Source organism: Lampetra fluviatilis, chromosome 22 (genome assembly GCF_964198595.1).
Source record: "Lampetra fluviatilis chromosome 22, kcLamFluv1.1, whole genome shotgun sequence".
Classification (NCBI taxonomy): Eukaryota; Metazoa; Chordata; class Hyperoartia; order Petromyzontiformes; family Petromyzontidae; genus Lampetra; species Lampetra fluviatilis.
The window spans coordinates 5,984,703-6,006,615 of NC_136296.1; the positions used below are offsets into that span (position 1 = coordinate 5,984,703).

Genomic DNA, 21,913 nt, shown 5'->3' on the forward strand with positions numbered 1-21,913 from the left:
TGCCCTGCAAAGAGTGTTCATCACATGTTTATCAAACGGTCATTGTGTTCATTCTCAGAGCTGGAATAAGCTTAATGAAGAAAGTTATGGTATTTGTGTTCAGTAATTGGTAACCGGATTGAACCCAACAACTCTATATTTTTGAGAATCCGGCTTCACCATAGGTACTGTAGCTGTCCAGATTCGAAACCTGAATTTTAGCAGTGCCAGCTATGACACAGTCGACGTCACTGTTACCACTTGGCCACCTCAACCTTTTATATTTCTACATAAATCATATATATAATGCAAGATAACTGTAGTATCCGGTTTATTGTCAGATTGATGCGCTTCTGACAGCTGACTCAAAATGTTAAGAGCGTGGATTCTCATCCAAGTCATCGTCAGCTCAGGCCCACCATCATCGCTGCCACCCATCATCAGCAATGACCCATCCACTCAGAGCCGGCCCAGCCACTAAGCGACCCTTGCAATTGCAAAGGGCCCCGTAGCCAGCAGAGGGCCCCCTAGAGTCACTGCTAGCTAGTGGGTGAAAAAAATCATACATCAAAGGGGCCTCCAACCAAATTTTGCTTAGGGCCCCCAAAGGTCTAGGGCCGGTTCTGCATCCACTGCTGGATGAAGGCCTTGCCAAGCCGTCACCATCTCTCCGACGGACGATGGAGCGTTCAACCAGACACCCGCATGTGAGCGGATTTCATGACGTCCACCTTCACAGTGACGTCCACCAGTGACGTCCACATTCACAGTGGACGTCATCGCAGATGTGTTCCCTCCTTTGGCTTCTGCTCCGTCATTAGACTCGACGAAGGGTCATCATTGCTTATTGCCGTATGTCCTGCCCAAGCCTGCTGTCAAAGATTGTGTAAATAACTGGCGTTTGTTCTCCATTGCACGGACTCCTCTTTGTGGAAGTGTCACTCTAAGCTTGCTTATCTCCACGCTTTTTTTTTACACTTTTCAACGTTTGTTCCATTTCCTTTTCTGAACGTCCGCGCGTTAATACGTGAACGTTACATGCCGTGGCTTAAAACTTTCGTGACTGCAGGAATTCCTATTTTTGGTTCTTTCGGTAAAGTCACGTAGATAGAAAATTAAAATGAAATTAAAATTAATTTAATATTGTGGGTTATTTTGGTAGCAGTCCTCCTGCTGTGTTTGTTTCACACCTGATGACGATTGCTTGTGTTGCGATAGAAACGTCGTGATCTATAATTTTTTCTACCTACGTGACTTTACCGAAAGAACCAAAGAGTATGGATTCCTGCAGTCACGAAAGCTTCAAATTAAGATTGATCTTTCGGTAAAGTCACGTGGATAGAAAATTTAAATACAATTAAAATAAATTACATTTATTAATAAATTACATTTATTTAAATTTGATTTAGTAATAAATGACATTTATTTTAATTTTATTAAAATTTTCTATCTACGTTACTTTACCGAAAGAACCAAGAACATTACATGCCGTGGTTTATATCTCAAAGCAAGACCGACTCCCAAGTGAGCTCCGCTTGGTGGAACGCCAGTCCCAGTTGTCGTGTGGAAATGATACGCTCCTTGGCATTGTAACGTGGAGTCTTTACTGCGACTCGAAGATTTCCAACAAAGCAAGGAAGGAACTCACGCACAACAGAAGCGTTAGGTTTGCAAAGGGGCCGTCCATAAATTACGTCACGCACCTAGGGGGGGGGGGTGTCAGACATTTGTGACGAGGGGGTGGGGGTTGAGAAATGTGACGTCACGTAAAAATGCGCAACTTTAAATAAATATAGACAACACGTTCTACTTAATTAAATCGACTTTTTGATACATGTTTTCTCCTACAACATCAGAGTGCAGCGCCACATTAAATACGCACTACAATGGCAATAGTTTAAAGCGATTTGAAGCGTGGTTTTTTTTGGGCGGGGGGGGGGGGCAGAGCTTTGTGACGTCATATTTGAGGGGGGTCTGACTTTTTGTGACGAGGGGAGGGGGCAAACATTGTCCAAAATCGCGTGACGTCATTTATGGACTGCCCCAAAGATATTACCAATGTAAAGAAATAATACATTTCGCGTCATGATACATTCAACAGGAACACGTGCATGATGTGGCCTTCTTCTTTGTGCGGCTGATGTTAGCGTGGAGCAGTGTTCTTCACTGAGGGCCGCCACACATTTGAAACCATTGGGGTTTAACAGCGGCACAATGATGACGATATGGGGGGGGGTGTCACGTGTTGTGTGTATTGTCGGGGGCCGCACTAAAGGCCACCAGGGGCCGCCAGTGGCCTACGGGCCTTGCAATGAAGACCGCCGCTGTAGAGCAACAGCTGTGATTTTACATTGAGGCGCTCGAGCCAGACAATCAGGTCGATAGTAGGGAAGTGTGTTTGCTGTGATGCCGCACTGAGCAGTCCACAGGGGGAGGGGGATGCAGGACCCCACGACGCATTCAAACTAAACCTTAACTATTACATCTGACACCGTGAAAGTCGAAGCCCGGAGCCCCCCCCCCCAAGCGCGGGGCCCGGGGCGGTCGCACCGATTCGCCATACCCTAGGGACGGCTCTGCATGCCTCCTTCGTGTTTGTGAATCGGGCATTGAGTCTTTTATATATTTATGTTTCATGCTAGCTCGGGTTGACATGCGTTAATTTACTCCTGGGATTAAGGCCACCACACTCCGAGTCGGTGTTGCTTGACCATCCTTCACCACGATGGTCAGCGCGGGTTTGGTGAAGGGGAGGGGGGCAGGACCGGTTCAAACATCCCTCGTCACTGATGTCACAGCTGCGGTAGGGATTTAACCTCGGTCGCCGGGTTCATATCGCAGGGTCCAAACCGTTGTGCCACCACTCTCCCCAACGGCACATAGTCACACTGTGATGCAGCTTACAGTTTGCGTGTGTACATAATTGTGTTCACGTCGACATAATGAGCCCACGAAACACGCACGTGTGTGATTGTATACAGCTACAGGCTATACTGTCCGTAGTCATTGGGTGGAGCGGTGGCGCAGTGGTTAGGGCACCGCGTTACGAACCCAGCCATCCGAGCTCGATTACCGGCCACGGCTGCCATCGGTGGCGAGTTCACGATCCGCTCCTGGGTCCCCCTCCTGCACCCCATTCGCCAACCCCGCCGTACTGACCAGTGTGAGGAAGTATGGTCAAACGTACTCCCACGGCCCGCAACGGCCTGAAGGTCGTCATCCAGAAGTGGATTCACCTTAAAGTCTGAACATAATGATCATCATCAACAGCAGCAGCAGTCCAGTTCAGTTCATTTATTAGGCCAGCACCACGCCCGGCCGCCTTTGTCTCCCTCGCGGCGATGTTTACACATCGCACCGTGTACTCAATTGAGGCTGAGTCGACCTAGGGGAGGAGCAAGAGCCGGTTCAGATGATCGTCACCGCTGTTGGCCGCGAGCGGGAATCGAACTCGGTGAGCCGGGTTCGCAGCGCAGTGAGCTTCCCAGGCACACACACTCACACACACTCACACACACGCGCGCACACTCACACACACACGCGCACACACTCACACACACTCACACGCGCGCGCACACACTCACACACACACGCACGCACACTCACACACACACGCGCACACACTCACACACACTCACACGCGCGCGCACACACTCACACACACTCACACACATACACGCGCGCACACATTCACACACACTCACATGCGCGCGCACACACTCACACACGCGCGCGCACATACTCACACACACAAGCACACACACTCTCACACACGCACGCGCACACACACTCACACACGCACACTCACACACACACGCGCACACACTCACACACACACTCACACACGCGCGCGCGCACGCACACTCACACACGCGCGCACACACACACGCACACACACACGCGCACACACTCACATACACACGCGCACACACACACACTCACACACACGCGCGCACGCTCTCACACACACACACGCGCACACTACACACACACACGCGCGCACACACTCATACACACACGCGCGCACTCACACACGCACGCACACTCAAACACACACGCGCACACACTCACACACACACGCGCACACACATGCACACACACTCATACGCGCGCACACACTCACACACACGCGCGCAGACACTCACACACACGCGCACACACACACGCGCACACACTCACACACACGCGCACACACTCACACACACACGCGCGCACACACACGCGCGCAAACACGCGCGCGCACACTTACACACACTCACACGCACGCGCACACACACACGCGCACACACACGCGCACACACTCACATACACACGCGCACACACACACACTCACACACACGCGCGCACGCTCACACACACACACGCGCACACTACACACACAAACGCGCGCACACACACACACACGCGCGCGCACTCACACACGCACGCACACTCAAACACACACGCGCACACACTCACACACACACGCGCACACACATGCACACACACTCATACGCGCGCACACACTCACACACACGCGCGCAGACACTCACACACACGGGCACACACACACGCGCACACACACACACGCGCACACACTCACACACACACACGCGCGCACACACACGCGCGCAAACACGCGCGCGCACACTTACACACACACTCACACACACGCGCACACACTCACACACACGCGCACACACTCACACACACGCGGACACACATTCACACACACTCACACGCGCGCACACACTCACCCATTCACACGCGCGCACACACGTGCGCACACTCACACACACACACGCGCGCACACTCACACGCGAGCACACACACTCACACACACGCGCGCAAATACACACGCGCGCACACTTACTCACACACACGCACACACTCACACACACACATGCGCGCACACACTCACCCACACACACGCGCGCAAAAACACACACGCGCACACTTACTCACACACACGCACACACTCACACGCGCGCGCACACACACGCTCACACACACGCAAGCTCACACAAACGCACGCGCACACTCACTCACGCACACGCGCGAGCACTCACACACGCACACGTGTTGCACAGTCTCATCCTCCTTACGAGCGCTCCGCCCACGTGGGCGAGGGGTGGGATCTATTGCGCGTGGTTAGGAGAGCGAGCGCTGGGTGGTGGTGGGGGCTAGGGTGGTGGGGGTGGGGGCTAGAGTGGTGGGGGGGGTAGAATGCTGAGGGGTGGGGGTGATCGTCGAAGTAGAGAGGGGGGGGGAAGTGGTGGTTAGGGGAGAAAAATAATGAGCGGGCAGCAAACAGAGCGAGTGGAGGTGGTGGCTTTGGTGGCTTATTCTGGGTCAGCAGCGAGGGGGCGAGATTGCCACACAGAGCGCGCTCTGCTCGTGGTGTCTAACCGTGACTATGTAGCGGAGCAGCAGCAGCAGCCCCCCACCCCCCCAACAGCCTGACGCCGACTGGACCCTCGCACATCGCCGCCGACTCCTCTCGCCCTCTCCTCCTCCTCCTCCCTACTCCTCCTCCCCTTTGTCGTTCGCTCTAAGGTCTGGGATTCAGGATGAAGACGGCGCGGAGGCAGAGGGCGAAGCGCGTGTTCGCGTGGCCGTTCGTCGCGGTCACGGGACCTTAGGGGGAAAAACAACGGCGGCGTTCGAGAGCCGAGTGAAGGAAAGCTAAGAGGGGAGGAAGGAAGGAAGCTGAATAAGACGATTATTGATTGCCACCGAGGTAGCACGCGTTGAGTGCCCGTCGCGTGATAGCGGGTACGGGACCATGAGTGCGTCTCTTTGCCCGTCACACTACGCAGGCTTGCGAGCTTACAGCTATTCGTGAGAAGAAGGCGTGTAAGGCAAGGCAATTAGCAGCGACATTATTTATATCTATCAAATTATACACTGTATACGTGAGTAATAAAAGGGAGGTAATTTATAGAATCCGGACTGCTTGTGCGCAGAAGTCAGTGTGTTGGGTTGGTTGGGGTGTTTTTTTGTTTGTTTGACAAGTGTCAAACGCTGCAGGGCAGACACGGTTGGGCACGATGTGTGCTCCACTCTTGTAGGTGAACTTGGGAGACTCCACCGCGTGCCTGTCTGTTGCCGCGCACGCAGAAGCCACGACCCGTCCCAAGAGATCGGGACAGCGACGGGAGAGAGAGAGAGGGGAGAGAGAGGGGAGAGAGGGGAGCGGGGCTGAGCGGACGAGTGACGCGCGAAGAGAGAGAGAGAGGGCGAGCAGGGACACAGGAGCGACGAGTGGACGGAGTGAGAGATACGCGAGCGGTATTTATATAAAAGGAGAGAAGAGCACGCCGGCTCGGCAGAACGAGAGGCGGGAGGGAGATCGGGGCTTTGAGAAACAAGCAACAAGATCGACACCCACCGGGGGAGGGGAAAGCCCACACCATTGACACACAAGGACATCCGGAGCACAAAGTGTGACGAGCCACTTGAACCGAGACAAAGTAGGAATATAACCGACAAGACATCAGATATAAGAGAGGTACCAGAGACGCATTGGTGACGAGCCCTAGAGAGGACACACACACGCGCACCAGCCTCAACAGCATCGACTGCATAGCAGCGTGTGCGACGCAGGTGTTGTGGTCACAGCCATGATCTCTCCCGCCACACTCTTGGCTCTGTTGGGCAGCATCGCCCTCTCATGGCACCAGGGTCCGCGCGGAGCGAGCGCGGACACGGTCCGATCCAGCTTCATTCACCGTCAGCTGCGCTCTCACGAGAGGAGGGAGCTGCAGAGGGAGATCCTCTCCATCCTGGGGCTGCCTCATCGACCCCGACCCCCGGCTCCCACCGGCAGGCAGAGCGCGGCTCCACGCTTCATGCTGGACTTGTACAACTCCATGCCTGCAGAGGCTGGCGGTGGTGGTGGTGGCACCGTGGGTTCTGCTCAATATCATTATCAGTATCAGAACCAGCAGCAGCAGCAGCAGGGATCGTCACCACCATCATCCGTGCTCATCGGCCGTGGACCACCACCTCTGCTGGGAGCGTCACATCTGACGAGTATCCAGGAGAGCAACTTTCTGAGCGACGCTGACATGGTCATGAGCTTCGTCAACATGGGTGAGTGAGCTGCATTACCTGTGTGTTCGTGGATGTAACTGATGCTGTGTGCGTGACACTCGCTCGCTCTGTATGGGATGCTGAAGTTGACTGTGTAAGGTGATATCACCAACGGAGGGCTGTGTCCACGTTCTGAAAGTTAGGCTATCGAAGCATCTCAATTCCTATTTCGACTCTTTACCATTTAACACCGCCAGATACACAGAGGCGTACTTTGGAAATACAAAACATTCGACAGTTTTGGTTCCGATAATAATTTATTTTGGAGGATGGGGGTGGGGAAGTGCACATTCTGAAAACGTTTATTTTTTTGAGAATGTTTTTTTTGTTAGACATTAACTCTACAGAATTTGTCGCCAAATTCAACTCCCCGAGCCCTTCTAGAACATCACAGACTTGGCGTCAATCGCCATACAAGTCACGGTCGCCTCGTGAGTTTTTTTGTTTGTTACATGCGAGATTTGTGCCGTGCTTCCACAAGCGTTGATGTGTCCCCGTGCCCTGAAATGTGACTCAAGATGAACATTTTGTCGTCTTACATGTTTTGAGTTCCCGGGCAGTGGTGGAATTTCCACATTACTATGACCGGGTCTTGTATCTTAAAAAAAACAATGTTGGCTACCCACTAAAATGGTGAAGCCTCCTAAGGGTGTACTTACTTTAACGACCCGCTGTGGGATAGTGATGATGACGATGGTGCTGGTGGATTGAGTCAACGTGGAAACATTTAATCAATCACGTGAGATTCGAATCGATTCATTAATTTGCAAAAGAAGAAACAAATAAATCTAGGGATGTAAACGTCACTCTGAATCAATGCGCCTGATCTCGGAAGCGTACGTTGGGAAGAGCCTTCGTGTCCAACACATTAACGGATGAACCACCGGCGGTGCATACCAGGTGTTGGAGGCGTTTGTCTGTGAGCCCTGCAAGGTGCCGGTAGGTGACAGTATAGTAATGGGGCCGTGGTTCGCAGAGAGATGTGTTTAACTTAGTGGATTAAGTTTGTAAGATGAATCCATCTGTGCGGAGCTCTGAGTGTCATTGCCTCGTGTCTGTGGTGGGTTTCGGTCCGGGTACTCCAGTTTCTTTCCCCTACGACAAACAACCAATTTATCAGTAAGGGAATTGACTCAAAATTCCAATGCAGACATGACTCTCTTATAGACGAGATTTAAAACTCAGTGAGATATATCCCTGGGAAAATCATGGCCATTATGTTCCACGAGGAAGAGTTTATTTTATTACTTGTTTGCAAATCTTGACTTAAAGCTTTCGTGACTGCAGGAATTCATATTCTTTGGCTCTTTCGGTAAAGCCACGTAGATAGAAAAAAAAGAGAATCAAAACGAAACGTCGTGATATTTTATTATTTTTATTCTCTTTTTTCTATCTACGTGGCTTTACCGAAAGACCCAAAGAATGCTTTTTTTGCAGTTTACTTTATTCGTGTAAAAAAACACATCAGCACATAATGATTTAACTGTGCAATACCGCAGAGGCGTTAACACCTTTGACAACGGTTTATACAATGTGCTTGCATACCAAACATTGCGTGTGATACAAACACACAACCAGCCCGTCCAGTGTCCCTTGTAGATCATCCACACGTGTGCAACATGCGCTGTTGCATCTTCGCAGGGTCGTGAGAGGTGGCGTCGGCTTGGGGAGGCGTCCATATAGCAGTGGCTTGATCACGGCTGTTGATGACAATTATGATGATGATACAATGTATACCATAGCACGTACTACGCACGGTATATGTTTACTTGTTTATCCAGGTAAGACACACTAAGCTCGAGTGTTCATTGGCAAGAGAGTCCTGCTAAATTGTGAATTTTTTTTTAAAGATGTTTTCAGCCAATTCATGATGAGCGGCGTATATTATACACGTGGGAGGAAACCACATTAGCCGGAGATAACCCCACGTGCGCAAGGGAGCAACACTCAATCCCCGCACAGATGGAAACAGATGGCGATCAATCAACTTGCTGCACTGCCTTCTACTGGCAAGCCGGGGAAGAGAGTTTCACGACATTTGCGCGGTTATCCATCAACGCTCGCTGATGCCTCCACATTGCTGGATTACTTGCCACGTGCAAAGCCACCATCGCCCCTATACTATACACGTGGACTACTGTTGTGTGCTAGACCGTCTTCACGGGTCAGCCACGCATTCCACGAGTGTGACATTGATTACGTTGGCTTCATCGTCCATTACAACAACAAAAATGAAGTTATTTCAAATATTGTTTCCTCCTGCCCCTGCGCTGTTACCACGCTTGGCGCGTGTGATGCAGAACATGCGGTGGCTATGGCTCACGCAACAGGTTTATGAACGTGCGAATTGTGTAAAGAAAATGCAGCTGGCTCTGTCCATAACATCATAAATTGCAGCGGCCCTAATTTGTTGCTTCGAACGGAGTCTCGCGGTGCTGCAAGCAGGTGATGGTTGATTGACACTGCCGCACGATGCACGCGCGCGCGTGATGATTCACGAGGAGTGTAAGTGCGGTGCATGTGCACCGATGGTGTCCGTCTGTCCACTCCACTGCTGGGTGAGAGGTGGGGCTCGCCACGCCGTGCGGATCTATTTGACGCTACGTCACGACGATGGTCAGCGGTGGGATGACGTAGATGCGAGTGCATAGAAGTACAGTACAACGATGAGTTAACTTGCACTGCGGTCTGCTGCCCACCGGGTGTATAGATATATACTATGTAGGCAGAATATTTACTGTGTATGCCATAGCCATCATCTAAACACCGTTTGTTTGCAATTTTTTTTTTACTATTTTGCAAAGACAGATTGGACAACGACGGAGTAATTTTCAGTCCATAAAACATATTTACGTAAATTTACCATTTTGTAGATTGCGCCGTGACTTTACTAATTCGGGTGTTGATCACGGAATTCACCAATGAGAAAACCCCAACCCCCGATTCGTTCTGTTGTCTGTCGTGTTGTGCAAAACACAAGCGATCGTAATATGAGAATAGGGTTTATCCTTGCTGGCATTAGAACAGATGTTAAGATGTTAAAACACGAAACTGAAACCTTCTTGCAAGGAATCGTGTCTGCATTAACCACATGTACTTGTGGTGAACATGCAAACAAAAAAAACATGCTCTGACAGTATTGTGCATTGTCTTTGAAACTGATGGTCCACACCAGAGACAGCTTTCTTTTGAGCCTCGTCTCAAACAGTATTAGACCAGAAGACGCCGAAAGGCGCCCAGCACAAGGACAATGCCACGATCAGGACATTGAGAGCTCGTGGTGAGCAGCTACATCATGGGACCTCCCTTGCCACTATCAACCTTTTGGTTTCACTTTGGTGTGTTAACATCTTAACAACCGTTTTTTTAATCGCCAAAAAAAGTTAAAACACAATATTCTTATATTTGTATATACTGACAAGTGGAGGTCCCACGAACAAGCGATCGTGTTCGCATTTTGTTTGTGCTGTTCGCAGTCTGCGTCGAACAATGCGCGTGCGCGCGCGCGTGCGTGCGTAGGGGTGGTGGTGGTGGGGGGCTCATTGTCCCGGGGCTCGTTTCCTCTTTCTGCTCGTTAAAACCGATCTGCCCCATTCGTGTAGGTTTAATGCGGGGGCCTCTGTTGGTTATATCGTGTGTCTACGGCGGGGAGATTGGTTTACACCGGGCTCTCTGCATGAGCCTCGATGGAAGAGGACGTCACGCACAGGCGAAGGTGGAGCGGTGGCGCGGTAGTTAGTGGAGCGCGCTGTGAAACTGCGGCTACTGAAACTGGCCATCCTTGAGTTTGATTACCCGGCTGCAGCTAGCGGCGTGGTGAAGTATGGTCAAACAACGCGGTGTGGTGGGGGAGATTCTTCGTCCAGCATACGTATTGACAAATGGTTGTAGATTCATTTTTATTGTTCTCGCTAGGGAAACGTTGAATTCTAAGAGTGAATTTGCTAAGGCTAATGAGTCGTGCTGGCACGGATCCACAGTGTGGAGTCCAGGCAGAGAGCGGATTAATTAATGAGCGTGTTTCGATTAAATGGAAAATAAATCGCGTCGAATATCACCCAAACAATATGAAAATGCGTTTGTTATTTTGTCAATGTTCACATTTATTTTTCGCGGTGTCACTCCAAGCATGACGCCGCTTCTTTGTGGATTTTTCAGGCTTTTTCTTTGCGTTGGGAATCTCTATCAGAATCTTTACTTCGACTCGAGGAATCCGAGTCGAAAGTTAGTAACACAGTGGAACAGAGGACACAATGCAGGTTAGGGGCATCGCTCTAAACCGTTAAGAAAAGTGGCTTCGGGCAGAACACACGGCGAGAGGGGCCGTCCATAAATGACGTCACGCACTTGGGCAGGGGGGGGGGGTCAGACATTTGTGACGATGTGTGACGAGGGGGGTGGGGGTTGAGAAATGTGACGTCACATCAAAATGTGCAACTTTAAATAAATATAGACAACACGTTCTACTTAATTAATTAGACTTTTTAATAAATGTTTTCTCCTACAACATCAAAGTGCAGCGCCACATTAAATACGCACTACAATGACAATAGTTTAAAGCGATTTGCAGCATGTTATATTTTTTTGGGGGGGGGGCAGAGCTTTGTGACGTCATTTGAGGGGGGGGCTGACTTTTTGTGACGCCGTGTGACGAGGGGGGGGGGGAGGTCAAAAATCGTCCAAAATCGCGTGACGTCATTTATGGACGGCCCCAGAAGGGATGACGGCCATTTGTCTTCGGCTGATAACGGACTGGCGACTTATAGAGGAAAGCATCACCGTGGAGATGGAGCAATGAAATCAGTTTCAATTGCAGGAGATTCTGCACCACGAGGCCCACATGGGATGGCAGCAACCGGGAAGTCCATCCAGCAGCGAATTGATCTCAGCTGATCACGATGTTGATGACGCAGTGGTACTCCACCCCGATGACGAACGTGTTGGTAATATCCATACGATATTTGGCGATTACATTACACGCGTTAAACTTCATAGCCGCGTGAGATCCAATTGAGGCTAAAACGTCTCTCTTTTGAGAGGCAGGCCTGGGGGGGGGGGGGGGTGGCCAAGAAAAGCACGGCATGAAGAAGAATAAAAAAAACACCAACGCAGAGAAATTAACAACAATTCAACGTCATGGATGACGGGGGCATTCACTTCGGTCAATATAGTTTCGGCAAAAAAACTTTGCGTGACAAGGATTTTCGTCCGTATAATAAGTCCACCAGTTTAGTTCGAGAGAGCTGGTCCCGCTTATTTAACGAAGTGCACAGTTCTATCACGTGGTCCAGCGGCTGTTCCCTGTTTCGTCCTGCGACGGGTCGTGTTGACTCATTCAGGTGAAATATCCGCAAACGTCCATTCGTTTGAAGTGTACATTATTCAGGTCACATTTTCGTGCCATGGGGATGTTATATTTTGATGGAATCGGCTCAAATTAAGGGGAATCCATTTTTATGGCTCTCACATCACGCCAATGTTTCCAAACAGCTGGGTAGTTTGCGTTAAGGACACACCCTGCCCTTCATTTTGGCCGGAGCAGTGTGAAATACTTTTCCGGGAAAACATTTGACCTGAAATGTTTTAGTTTTCTTTGTTTTCTACTAACCTGTTCAATTGGCTATGAGAATATCGGGTACAATAATATATTATTATTATTATCATGGATAAGCTCAGCTTGTACCTCTAGTGGTAGTACCTTGTGCTAATAATCGCAACTACAAAGGGGACGAACAGCGTTCTTGAACGCATCGAGTGAGAAATTAAGTTGCTGATGTGGCAGAGCAGGCAGAGTCGAGGAATTCTAAATTTCGAAATGTCTCCCCCCCCGCTTGACAGAGTGCGGCTTGGCATCCGCGTGGTGGGTGCACTTGCCGCTGGGTTAGTTTACACGGAGTGGACGTTGTTACACTCCACACAGCCACCTCTTCTTAATCTCCACAGAAGAATTGCCCAAGCTCACAAGGGAGTGCGTCTGTGTCGAATATCCCTCGCGGCATGCTGCGGTGGCTGCTGAAACGACGCCTCGAGTTTTTGGGATTTGACTTCGGCCCCCAGGCTCACGACACGGGGATCGAATTGCGCGTGAGAGAATCGACGTTCGTCACTCGGATACATGTTGAATGTGATGCACTCACGTTGGCCAACCGCAGTGTAAGAATTAATCAACGAGTCTTGAAATGTGTGGTGAGTGATCATGATTTGGAAATGTGTCGCATCGCAAGAGGGTGGCGAAGAATCTCACTGCTCGCTGTAGCTTTAGACTTAATTCTGACTTTTAAAAATTGTGTGTAGCGTTGTTCATGCAAAATGCATTTTACATTTGTTGGGGAACTACAGATAAGCTGGTTTGGCATCCAGGTGGTAATTCTGCGTTAATAAACACATTCCTGCGGAGGGAGCTGGTAGGAACGTTGGGTTGCTCGGTCAATGGCCAGGGTCAACGGCGGCGTGGCGTATTCTGCAAATAATGCCGACTGTGAGGGCGGGCACAAGTCGGCGTGAGTAAGTTAAACGTTGAGTTTTATAAGGGCACCACGGGGTGACCAACCCCTCCCCACCCAGCCCCTCCCCACCCTCCCCACCCAGCCCCTACCCACCCTCCCCACCCAGCCCTTCCCCACCCTCCCCTCCCCACCTAGTCCCACCCTTCCCACCCAGCTTCTCCCCACCCTCCCCTCCCCACCCAGCCCCTCCCTCGACGATGGACGGACGGACACAATAATCCCCTGTGGGCTGGTGATCCATCAACCCTCACTACCTCCACAGCCCTGGATTATAGGCCGTGTGCAAACCATGAAAAAATATGTTAATTAAATACACAAATTTACTTTCTATGTACATATTTAACCACGTTGAACTAGCCTTCACATTCATAATTTGTGTACCTCCAGGGGTTATTGCCTGGTTCAAGGGCATTGATTCTCAAGTGCTTGCGTGAAATGCTTAACAAACTTTCAGACCAGCTGGAAAGACACCTCCCTGGATAACAAGTCGAGTTGCAAGGCATATTTGCTCAGCACAGATTAACCTTTACCGACCCAGGTAACACTGCCTTATAACACAAACGAGTGTATATATATAATGTTTTGTGAAATTGTCGTTTTTCAAAGTAACGAAAAGTTAGACGTTTTTCCCTTCTGTTTTAAGTCAGTGTGAAAGACTAACACCGATTTTTTTTTCTTCCGACAATGCAGCTACAGTCCTTTATTCCTAAATTAAAGTTTCAACTCGACTACAGTAACGTTCTTCATATGAACGTTACTGTAGCCGCTTTACAAAAGCTGACCTTTTTATTTCAACTCCAGGCCTATTACGTGCAACAGTATCTATATGTGAGTTGAGCAGGGGGTTGCTTTGGAGAGATTCAGGTTAAAATAAATCAAACGTCTGCAGCACGCGAGTCTTATCGGATCTTTCATGTCGTGATCGTTTACTGGGTGTTCACACGACGCTGAGTCGACCTTGGTTTCAGCTGTTTATGAATAACTCTAATGACGTGTGTATGTGCATTTAACTTCTATCGCACCGTATGTAGCCAACTGCACTCACTCACCCACTCACTCACTATCTCACTCACTCACCACCCTGCAGGTCACAATAACACACTCACTCACTCACTCACTATCTTACTCACTCACTCACCACACTGGAGGTCACAATAACACACTCACTCATCCACTCACCCACTCACTCACTATCTCACTAACTCACCACACTGCAAGTGACATCAATACGCTCACTCACCCATTCACTCAACCACTCACTCACTCACCACACTGCAGGTCACAATAACACACTCACTCATCCACTCACCCACTCACTCACTATCTCACTCACTCACCACACTGCAGATCACAACAATACACCCACTCACCCATTCACTCAGCCACTCACTCACTCTCTCACTCACTCACCACACAGCAGGTCACATCAATACACCCACTCACCCATTCACTCAGCCACTCACTCACTCACCACCCTGCAGATCACAACAATACACCCACTCACCCACTCACTCACTATCTCACTCACTCACCACACTGCAGGTCACAATAACACACTCACTCATCCACTCACCCACTCACACACTATCTCACTCACTCACCACACTGCAGGTCACAATAACACACTCACTCATCTACTCACCCACTCTCTCAAAATTTCACTCACTCACCACCCTGCAGGTCACAATAACACACTCACACATTCACTCACCCACTCACTCACTATCTCACTCACTCACTCACCACACTGCAGGTCACAATAACACACTCACTCATCCACTCACCCACTCACTCACTATCTCACTAACTCACCACACTGCAGGTGACATCAATACGCTCACTCACCCATACACTCAACCACTCACTCTCTCACTCACTCACCACACTGCAGATCACAACAATACACCCACTCACCCATTCACTCAGCCACTCACTCACTCTCTCACTCACTCACCACCCTGCAGATCACAACAATACACCCACTCACCCACTCACTCACTATCTCACTCACTCACCACACTGCAGGTCACAATAACACACTCACTCATCCACTCACCCACTCACACACTATCTCACTCACTCATCACACTGTAGATCACAACAATACACTCACTCACCCATTCACTCAGCCACTCTCTCACTCACTCACCACACTGCAGATCACAACAATACATCAATATGCTCACTCACCCATTCACTCAGCCACTCACTCACTCACTTTCTCACTCACTCCCCACACTGCAGATCACAACAATACACCCACTCACCCATTCACTCAGCCACTCACTCACTCACCACACTGCAGATCACATCAATACGCTCACTCACCCATTCACTCAGCCACTCACTCACTCTCTCTCACTCACTCACCACACTGCAGATCATATCAATACGCTCACTCACCCATTCACTCAGCCACTCACGATGTATATTCATCTCACCCACCCACCGCACTGCAGGTTACAATGCTTCTCTCTCTGCCTCTTCGCTCGCATCGCTCCCCTTTCGAATTCCCTCCAATCGTCCGTTTTTCCCCAAGCGCTTGCAACTTGTCCCAATGCAAGAAACGCACAAACTCGTATCTACAACAACCTTAACACCCCTCTTAGTCAGTGCCCGCTTCGAGTCTTTGGGCCAGTGTCGAGCAACAACAACGACAACAACGACGACAACAACAAAATCCTGAACTCAGCACGACAGCCCGTTGGGGTCACGCATCTCACGCGCGCGTCCATACGACCATTCGTAAATCCATCGCACGCCGCCGTCCGTCGCTCGGCATCCGCGTGCGCGTGCGCGTGCACGTGTCACGGGCCCTACTTGTGTATACGTTCGCGCGCGAGATTGAAACATCTGTACACGCAACATGTGCGCCGTGTTAGTGTTGGGGGGAGAATTTGATGCGGCTGTCAGCTCGACGCTGTGCGGTCTTAACTTGCGTCGCGGTGTCTATGAGACGTTAACTCCCTCGCCTGGTATGCAGGAGGGCGTGGGTTCGATCCTGACCCTGACGCCTGTTGGGTATTTGGAGTTTGCGTGTTCTCTCTCTCTCCGTGGTCGCGTGGGGTGGGGGGGGTTTCTCCGTGTCCTTCGTTTTTTTCCCCCTCCACATTTATAATGAATGCGCGTTTTAGGCTATTTGGCTGCTGCTATTAATTTCCAGGCGGCAAGAAGCCGCTTCGTTGAGCTATCACCACGTGTGTGGCCGAGTCGCTTCTGAAAAAGAGCAATGTAGCTCAGTGGGCCTTAGCTGGTAAAATAAAATAAAAAGTTTAGTTTTAGTTAGCGCTACCGAGCTCTGACGAAGGCATCGTTGAAGCACGGCTCCCCTCGTCCCCCGGGACGTTTTCTTTATTAAACAATTCCCCCTCCTCTGGGTTTTCACTGCTGCTGTGCTATTGCAGGTTAATAACTTAATGCGTCACATCCCACGCTCGTTCTGAAGTGCGCTCACACGAAGTCAAAGCCAATTATTCAAGCGCCTTCTCGAGTGATTCTCCCCCCCTACCCCCTTTGCTCGAATTAGCGTGGAACCGCTGCTGCTGTGCTTTCGATGGCCCTGAGCGAGCGGTCGAAAGAAATCCCCAACACCGTGGCCGGGGCTATTCAGACCATAGGAAAATCATCACCGTTGGCTTCATGCCAACAGTGGCTTCACGGACCCTGAATAGTTGATGGGCTAAGTTGACCCCTGACTGGGATTTAAGTGATATCACCATGTTCAGAGAGCGAGACAAGCTGTCAAAACCACAGCCCCACGGTGCCAGAGCTAGAAAAACCATCACAGTGGAGAAATGCACTGTGATGATGGTTACAAACTGAGCAATCATTGGAAGGACGTTATTAACCAGGTATTAACCAGGTAAAGTATTAACTGACTGTGATGTTTCCATCCTACCTGCCTATGTCAGTTGTTATTTCCGACTCTCTGTGTGTCTTTCTCTCTCTCTCTCTGTGCATCTCTCTCCGATCTCTACTCCAGTTACCCAGGTGCTGCTGCGGGGTCCACTTTCTGCCCCCCTTCTCTCCCCCCCCCGCGCTACGGCCAAGGCCTACAGTATATAACCTCGTGCCAGGGCAGATCTCACGCCTACTTCAGCAGTTTCCTTGCTCTGGTTGTCCCACCTGATGACGATTGCTTGTGTTGCGATCGAAACGTCGTGAACTATTATTCTTTCTACCGACGTGACTTTACCGAAAGAACCAAAGAGTATGGATTCCTGCAGTCACGAAAGCTTCAAATCAAGATTAAATCCAGAATTACGCAATTAAAATTTCACGCGCAATGATTTTAAGGCCGCTGGTTATGTCGGTTCTGGGCAACCCGCGTTCAGCGGAGTCCCTCGCTAGGTACTCATTTGAAGCTGAGTCGACCTAGAGAAGGCCCGGGACTTGTTCAGATATTCGTCATTGATGGTGCGCCGTGAGCGGGATTCTAACTCGTGAGGTCGGGTTTGTGGCGCAGTGCGCTAACCACCACGCCACCGCTCCCCACACACGCGGGGTGAGAGGCCAGCACCACACTCGACCGTACTCATTTGAGGCTGAACAGATCTAGGGGAGGCCCCAGGACTGGTTCAGATATTCACCACTGTTATTAGTTGTGAGCAGGAATCGAAATCGGGTTTCCGGGATGAAAGCGCAGGGTGCAAACCGCGACACTACCGCTCCCAACAATGGAGAGTGCCAGCCCGTCCACCAACAACTGCATGAAAACGATTAAACAACAAATGGATTTTCACTTATTATGGCTAAACTCCAGATCTGTGAATCCAATAATACATATCAGTTTTACTGCCATGTGATTTAACATTTAACTGTGTAGGGCATGTGGAAACTGCATTGCCCTAATACGCAAAAAGCAATCTCAGAAGTCGTTCTAGCGATGTCTGCTTCTGCAGGCTACTTCTCTGACACGGGTTGGGGGATGGTGGGGCTGGTGGTTGTGGATGCACTGCCCCGCAAAGAGTTGTGAACGTGACATTTCTCCTCGTGACATTTCGCCGATAGTGCAGTTTGTATTAAAACTCGGGTTTGGTGGGGGGTGGGGGGGGAAGAAAAACGCGCAGAAGCATTTAATACAGACGCGTGTATTCTGTGCAGTCCCCTGTGGTCTCAGGGTTTCCTCTCTCGAACGCAACGCGTAGCGCACATGTGCTCGAGATTTAACCTCTTCAATGCATCCAAATCACGATCTTGAGAAGGGATTTCTGGGCAAACGATTTGCTTCCTTTGTCGATCCGTCGCTTCGTTGGCCTTGCCGGGCACGGGTAGACAGGGAAGGTAGCCGCGCCACGCGGCGTGGACGTAAAAACGACGTTTCGGGGGAGCGGTGCGAAGGAAGGAGAGAGGGGGGGGTGATGAGGGGGGGGTGGCGTGGGAAGGGGTGATCTGCCCCCTGTCCCTCGCACTGCTCTTCATGCTTACGCACTGACCGCCGGAATGCGAGCGGCCTCTGCTGTCTACTCCACGTCCGCCTCCACAGAGGGGCTGACCAGATGTTGGAACACGCATGCACCCCTAGCCCGTACCACCCCCCCCCCCAACCCAACACAACTCCCTCGGCTCCCTTTTCTTCTCAAACTTCCCACTGGGGTAACACCACCACGTTGGCGTACACCGCCATCTGCCCCCCCCCTCCCTCCCTCTTCTCCCTTGTTGCCCCCCTCTCCACCGCCCCCCCCCTCTCCACCGCCCCCCCCCTCTCCACCGCCCCCCCCCCTCTTCACCGCCCCCCCTCTCCACCGCCCCCCCCCTCTCCACCGCTCCACCACCACTCTCATCATCGACGTCCCCGCTCCTCTCTCCCACTCCAAGCCCCCCCTCCCCCCCGCCCGCCTCGTCCCGTCTCAGGGTCTCTCACTCCCCCACCGTTACATGTCAAATTACACCAACAGATGTTTAGCGCAGGGGGAGGGAACACAAAAAAATCATCAGCTGCGCGGGATGGGGCGGCGGCGGCGGCGGGGGGGAGGAGGAGGCTCGCGGGAGACGGTGGCGCGTGTTTACCGGGGCAGCGGTCGCAAGAGGCATCTGATGTGGTTTACGGATCGCGAGGCTTTGGTGGGCCCCGTCGAAGCGTCGCGCTACACGGCGTTGATAAAAAAAAAACAACAACACAAGCTTCGCAAAGTGCCGCGTAGTGGCTTGCGATGTATGTTTCACAGAATGTTTTTTTTTGTGGTCGGTGTCGTATCATGAAGATGGAAGTGACCATTCGGATCTCTCGATGAGCAGTAAGCTCCTTCACGTTAGAGATCTGCCCACGGAAGCGGATATCCCAGAGCTACCTCTGAGATTCCTTTAATTGGGGCGCCACGGTGGCGAGATGTTAGCTACCTCGCCTGGGTATACAGGAGGTCGTGGGTTTGATCACTACCCTGACGCCTACTGCTATTTTTTGGAGTTTCCACGTCTCCCCGTGGTCGCATGGAATTTTCTCCGAGTCCGCCGGTTTGTCCCCTCCGCGTTTAGAAGCACACATTTAGAGCATTTGCCTGCTATAAATGTCCACACGATAAGCCACTTCGTTGTCGCTATCGCTTGTGGCCAGGTCGCTTCTGAAAAAGAGCTGCATAACTCAGTGGGTCTTACGTGTTAAAATAACAAATATTGAGTTGGAATTGAACTATTGTCCGCGCGAAGTGGGGCACCATCACTTTCCCACTTGCCCTGCCACGGCGAATGATGCTTGTCGCATACCAGCCAAACGAATGTTTTCATTTTTCAGAGATGGAATTTTTTCCAGATTAGGTGCGTGCTCGGGTTTTGTTGTTGTTGTTGTTATTGTGTGCAGCCATTGGTGACCGGGCAGAGGCCTTCAAATCGCCACTGCACTCAAGAACCCCGCAGGGCGGTTTTTTTTTTAATAAACTCCGTGGCGTATTCATAGGAGCGCGCCATTGTGTACCTCACTCCCTGTCGCAGACGATCACATTTAAAAAAGACACGTGGCCTCAAATCTATCATGAGGGACACCACAGTGAGGTTGGGAAGAGGAGACCATTTAGTACTGGTAGGAACCACCTGGTTCCACCAGCCCACATGGGATTATTGTGTCCGTCCGTCGTGCCTCTAAAAATGGGTGGGGTCGGGCTGGGTAGAGAGGGGAGGGTGGGGAGGGGCTGGGTGGGGATGGTGGGGAGCGGCTGAGTGGGGAGGGTGGGGCTGGGTGGGGAGGGGCTGGTCACCCCGTGGTGCCCTTATAAAACTCAACGTTTAACCTACTCACGCCGACTTGTGCCTGCCCTCACAGTCGGCCATATTTGTGGAATACACCACGCCGCCGTTGACCCTGGCTATTGACCGAGCAACCCAACGTTCCTACCAGCTCCCTCCGCAGGAATTTGTTTCAGATGCTTTTTGGCCCAAATTCTCAAATTTCGATACTGCCCTCAATTCTCAGCTTTTGGAGGACATTATCTCCTTTCAGTGAGAATGATGACGTCTCTACGGGTCATACGAACTTTTCAAAAATATATATTTAAGGTAAATGCAAAGCAGACATCAACTATCCGCACGGACAGTCTGGAAAAAGTTTGAAGCAGGCCGCTTTTATGAATAGAGTGAGGTGTATTGCGTAACGTTACAAAACACAGGCCGGCAGTCGCATGAAGGCTGCAACTGATAAAATCCTAATACTAACAGTGTGTGCGTTACGTCTATCTTTGCCAGTAATAACATGATGTCATTTTCGAATGGGACAAAACTCGACTTGCTGCTCCGGTTTGACACTTCGTGTTTAACTGTTTCTCCAGGTCCTCCGGTTTCTCCCTCCACATTTTGAATCAACACGCGTTTAGAGTATTTTGCTGGTGTAGAAGCCGTCACGATAAACCACTTCGTTGAGCTATGAAATGTGGCCAGGTCGCTTCTGAAAAACAGCTTTATAAGTGGGCCTTATTTGTAAAAAAAAAGAAAAAGAGTTTTTTTTTAAAATAACTTTCTTAAATGTATATACCAATACCTTACCGCATGACCTTGTTTAAAGGGGGGGGGGCATGCACAGTTGTGGAGGGGGGCGTGGGGGGCATGGCACGAATCGATGTTAAACTCTAAACAAGTATTAAACGTCCGGTGTGAAAGAAGTTCAACTTACCTGCGTGCAACAGAATGGGTAGCGATGCGATCTGCCACCGTCTATCGTTCATTCTGCCCTGGCTCCCATGCCCTTTGTGTCCGAGGTACGGCTGTGATGCCCATCGCAAATGTTGGCATTTTTCCGCCCCCCTCCCACCCCCTTCAACTAATGTGAACAGTTTGTATATCAATAGAGGAGCTGTGGTGGGGGTGGAGGGGAGGGAGCTCAGCCCTCTCCGGACACCGCAAAGTCTACGAGGCAACAACAACAATAA

The 21,913-nt window shown here is 50.7% G+C and overlaps 1 protein-coding gene across 1 annotated transcript in view; it reads left to right on the top strand.

Annotated features, from left to right (window-relative positions):
- The first annotated feature begins 6,136 nt into the window (after positions 1 to 6,136).
- Positions 6,137 to 21,913, top strand: part of LOC144938469 (bone morphogenetic protein 7-like) — a 94,014-nt gene continuing 78,237 nt past the window's right edge. Inside the window, exon 1 of the mRNA XM_078866314.1 lies at positions 6,137 to 7,053. Within this exon, the coding sequence (XP_078722440.1) occupies positions 6,582 to 7,053 (472 nt within the window). The 5' untranslated portion in view covers positions 6,137 to 6,581. The remainder of the gene's footprint in view (positions 7,054 to 21,913) is intronic.